General features: G+C 32.1%; 1 protein-coding gene across 1 annotated transcript; it reads left to right on the plus strand.

The window, feature by feature from the left end:
• Positions 1–3,282: 3,282 nt before the first annotated feature.
• LOC117123549 lies at positions 3,283–5,310 on the plus strand. Its single transcript, XM_033269522.1, has 2 exons — positions 3,283–3,319; positions 4,514–5,310. The coding sequence occupies exons 1-2, from the start codon at positions 3,298–3,300 to the stop codon at positions 5,308–5,310; spliced, it is 819 nt and encodes a 272-aa protein (XP_033125413.1). The 5' UTR covers positions 3,283–3,297.
• Positions 5,311–5,620: the final 310 nt, after the last annotated feature.

The raw sequence follows: 5,620 nt of genomic DNA on the forward strand, positions 1-5,620 counted from the left end.
TATATAGTTTTCTAAAGCAATACATAATCATTTTAATAGGCTACATCATTAACTGACTGACGACTAGCCTCTCACCGATCACCAGACTTTATTCTGTGGTTTGCTTGCTGGCTGTTTATGTTACATACGGAAAATAAAATTTGAAGTTTCGCTTACCAATTCTGAATTTTGCCAGATATAGGCCTGTCGTTTTACGTTTTACAATAAATCATATTCGATTATATTAATTTATATTATATTAATTATATTAGGGCCTAGGCTATATTATATTTGGCCTATGTAATATTATATTATATTATATTACATTATATTAGGCCTATATTATATTATATTATATTATATATAATATCATATGATATCATATTATATTATATCATATTATTGTTCCAAAAGGATACATCCAAATGAATCCTAATTAAGCCTTCCCGGTACTTATGCCTTTACAATTAATAACCCTTTTTGAGCTCATATCCAATGGTAATCTAAAGGCCTAATGAACTTTGTAGCTCCATTTCCGATTGTTTTCTTGTAGATTTAAATAGGCAATGTGCTAACTAATCAGATAGGCCTAAGTTTAAATAGATAACTTCAATACCACCATCTAAGTCGCAAAGCATACTTGAAAGTGAAATACAGGATAGATATTTAATCATTAATATTTATGAGAAAATAATGCTGATATTTGTTAAGTTTGACATCTGGATATATCATTGAATTTTCCTTTTTTTTGGTAAGTTAGTCGTCTTCGGTTTCAAATAGTTTTGGTCTTTTGACAAACCTGTTAAACTGTGACTTTTTGGTGAGTATTTGTAATTCCTTAAATGCTAAGGTTTCGGGAGTAACAGCTCTAAAACACCAGAAGACGCAATTTGGTATTAAATGAGGATTATCTGCCTGATCCCGATAATCTACCGTTAAGCCGTTTAGCCATACCTCTAGTCCACGCCGCAGCGCGGAATTATAGCAGTTATGATGGCGGTTTTGTTCGCTAAATACCAAATGTGTGTTTCAGAGGTAACTTGGAATACTTTAGTTGTAGCTACCATGGATAGACACATGTTTATAACGGCCACTACACGCAAAGCACTTGTACTGAGCCGAGTCTGGTATTTTACAAATTGACTGTTGATATTTTATTTTACGAATTTAATTAATAAATAAACCAACGGTCCGGAAATTTTATATACAATTCGAACTTTACTGATAACGATTAAAGGGATAGAAGGTAAGCCTAGCTACGACGAGTGAGTCGGTTCTGTTGCCTGAACAGAATTTTAACATTAGGCCTGTCTCACTACTACAGTATAACAAATAAATCGATTTGTTTTTAAGGAAAATTCGTTATCACTTTTTAGGAATCTAAGTATTATGCTGCATATATATCAATATGATTGTCAGTATATCTACAATAGGACAAGAATTTGATTAATTTGATTATGTTGTTTGTGTCTTTAATGTAGGCCCATATTTTACACATTCTATAGGAATGCTACGGCACTGCCAACTTTCAATATTTACTCAAACGAAAATCTGAAAATTCATGCACTATTTCAAAGATGGTGGGCCTATTCGAATATGCACACCCATCTTATAACTGTATAAGTTGTATCTCAGTTATATTTTCGTTAAATAAGATCCTAGAAGGTGAGTTAAACTTACAATATTATTAGGCTATTTACTTAAGTATTATACCGTATTGACTAAATAAAAGCGCCTTCTATACCTACCTGTATGTAATATATTAATATCATATGATATGAAAAGCTTTATGTTAAAGCTAATGTATACAATACACATAGTCCTATATTAAATGTTATGGTAGTGTTTATTGTTATAAATCGTACGCCTATTTATACTTTATATGTATAAATGCACGTATATATATCTATATCTATACATGGTATTGAAGGAAGTTAGCCGTTAACTCTGTTGAATAAATATTAAATCATCAAAGGTACATATACAGTGTTAAATAAGGACATGATGGAACATCGTAGGCTACCCTGTAGCTTTTCAACGAATAAATATGGCTCTTATTCGTTTTTCATAGGAAAAGCTACAGGGTAGCCTACGATGTTCCATCATGTCCTTATTTAACACTGTATATGTACCTTTGATGATTTATATTATATCTATACATATATATATATATAAGCATATATATATAGGCCTATATGTATGCCTATATATATGTATATATATTGCATATGTATATACATATATACATATAATAATGATAGATACATTATATATTAGGCAAAAATACCAACAATCAACTGCTGTCGTATAATATGCTATTTATTCCAGGTCGGTTATAGGATAGGACTAGACTATAATAGCATAGTCCTACATTAATTTTACATAATCGTATACAGTACCGTATAGTATGACAGGCTTATGATATGGCTTTTAAATATATGATACCTAGGTATCTTCATCATAATATGTAGATCCTCTACACAAATACCTATTCAATTTTTTATTATCAATTTCTATTTATCAATAATTAATTTGATACAAACCTATGCATATATATTTACAGCTTCAATCGTTTTCAAAGTGTGTTTGTCAGTGTGTACACATTTTCTTTTATAAGCTTATGTATTATACAATATATAGGCCTAACTGTAACAAAACAGAGACAATGTATATAGCACGTATAGACCAAAAAAATATACATTAATTTTAAAGAAAAAACCATTAGTATAAATAGATAAGAGTAGGGCTAGTTACATTATGTAAAGACTTATGTACGTGCACTATAGTCATATCATAACGTTGCAATGTTCATTGTATCTGTTTTTTTTTTATTAAGTCTGGATTAATCTTAGTTCAGTAGAACACACATCGAAGTAGAGCACATTTAGAATTAATTATTGTTCCCGGCTATCATGTCTATCAACTGTTAATCTTCCGATGATAACTTTTCCAGATCTGACATCGGTCATCAAACCATTTGCATGTAGCTTGCAAGCCGTATTTGTTGAATGTATATTGAATGATAACATTATAATTATATTTTTTTCGGCAAACCTATCTTCGTGTGTTTTATTCTTCTGCTTTGATTCGGATATTATTCAGATTTTAATGGGATTTGATTCGGTCGGTAATAGTGCATTCGTGTGTATACGATTATGATTAGAATTTGATTATGATGATTTGGATTTGATTAAGATTTGATTTGGATTCGATTCGGAAATGGCGTCTTCGTATGATTGCATTGTGATTCGGATTTGCTTCGGGTTTGATTCGGGTTGATTCAGATTGTATTCGGGTTTGTCCGGATTTTATTCAAATATGACTCGGCAAGATTTATGTAGTACGTATAATTTTTGTATTACCTACAGTTATCAATTATCTATCCTAACTTATACACCGATGCCAAGCCGCCATTTTAAAAATGAGCTTCGTTTGAAACAATAAATGCATTGTTAACATTAATAACGTACATATACATAGGCATAATTAATTATGATACGTTCCTACTTGTATTCAAATTTCAATTCACCTATGATTTTGACTTATATATTTATATGACTTTAAATAGTTATTAAATATCAATAAAAGCTGATCTCGTTAAAGCTTTAAGTGGATTTGCTACCAGCATGATGGTATTTCATTAATTTTCCATTTTTGGTTTAAATATTTAGTCTAAAAAATATTTATATTCGAAAAATATATTGCTTTCAAATAACGATCGTCATAGTTTCATTAAGGTTAGGGAAATCTATTGGTAGGCCTATGCCTATTATACAAGTTAATGTGTTTCTAAAACTATTTAGTAAGTTTATTTCACTGTAATTTTTTTTTAACAGTAGGCAATGTTATCATTGACTTAATAGCGTACAATATAACTATTATCTATACTAAACTGAGGCATTACAAAATTATGTTAGACTTAAAAATAATGGACCAAGCTTCTTGTCTCTGCATCTGTATCATTAACATAATCCATTGAATATAGGAAAATAATTTATATATATATATATATATATGTATGTATATATACATATATAATATGTAATATATTATATATATATATATATATATTTATATAGGCCTACATATAATGATAGTTAAGTCACTTATGAGTTTTTTTTTCATATTTATGATACATCATCGAGGAAAGAGAATCTGAGTGTATCCTGTTGTTGTTGATTTGAAAATATCCAATGTTAATTTGGTAACCATGGAATCAATTACGGTACTCTTTGGTTCACTTACTGAAGTCTTCTATAGTAAAGTGAGTTCTACTGAAGATTCAGTCGTTGAAACAATTATTTAACGAAAAGTTCAGCTTCATTAACTAATCTTTCCAAAAAGTTTATTTATGATCTAATTGATGGAGATAAATGACAAAAAAAATTGAAATTTAAGAAATTAAAAATGGTTGGGATGTGTATTTGTTCGATATCAAAGCAACTGCGCGTTTGGCGTTGCCAACTTTGATTGGTCACTGTAATCACATGACGAGTGCTAATATTTCTTTCTCGCTTATGTTTTATGCCTATAGGGTCGTATAAGGTTTATCGCCAGACGCAGTCAAGCGGCCGAATTGCTCTGAAGAAAAATACGAGCAGTATTAAAATGACAGCTTCAGCGTTCTGCGTTAATTCTCTAATACATTCTGGTGAGAACGCTCCAGTTTTGAAACCATCGGCGGCGAGCGATATTCAGACGGCGGCTCTTGCCACCTCAAAATGTGGCAGCTTTGCCACGAAATTCTCAGATTCCGTAACGCAAGCTGCCGGAGTCCACAACAATCTTTCGAGCACCCCTGCAACGAACATGTACTCTTTCCCTACAGATCAGCCCGGGTATGCCAACCCTTGGTATTTTTCATGCGACACCCAGCACTACACGTCTGTCCCGATGACTGGTATCGGGGAGGACTATGATCCGACAGCCTACCCCTATATGGGTACACAAAAGAACTATGATACAGGGTTAAGTAGTTATTACTCTCTTTCGAAACAATCATACGATCGCTATGCGAACCCTGGCTCTACAATGTATACACCGCACAGTGGCGCTAGCTTGGGCCCAGCCTACACCAGCACGTTCAGCCGATACAACAGTACAGCAACTGCAGCAGAAGAGAAACGCTATACAACTTTTTCCAATTTCGACAGTCAGACGTATCCCGCAACATGTAAAACTGGACGCAAAACGTCAACTTTTACGCCGTCATCACCGTCTTCATCACCACCTCCGATAACAACAAAGGACACGGGATCGACGGACGGAGGAAAATCAGATAAAGAAGAAGGTAAGCTGATCTGTTTATTTAATCAAACTCAAAAAGCCTAAATCATAACATTAACAACATTTATTTTGACACATATAAACCTTATTTGTGTTTATGCCTATTGAATTATTATTCTTAACGTTCGGTGTAAAATAGATGGTCAACTTACCCCTATAAAGAAGTAGTACCAATACTATGGATAGGCCTAAGCTACATCTTATATTATATTTACATAGACCTATTCGAAGTATCTGGATTTGTTTTATGTTTTGTTTTAGAGTGGACAGCAATTATACCGTTATTGAAAGAAACAATTTTCAAATATTGAATTATAACAGTAATAAAGTTCAAAATACATCGTGTATATGCCTT

This window comes from Anneissia japonica, unplaced genomic scaffold (assembly GCF_011630105.1).
Source record: "Anneissia japonica isolate Jap-2015-1 unplaced genomic scaffold, ASM1163010v1 scaffold288292_len1863012_cov191, whole genome shotgun sequence".
NCBI classification, from domain to species: Eukaryota; Metazoa; Echinodermata; class Crinoidea; order Comatulida; family Comatulidae; genus Anneissia; species Anneissia japonica.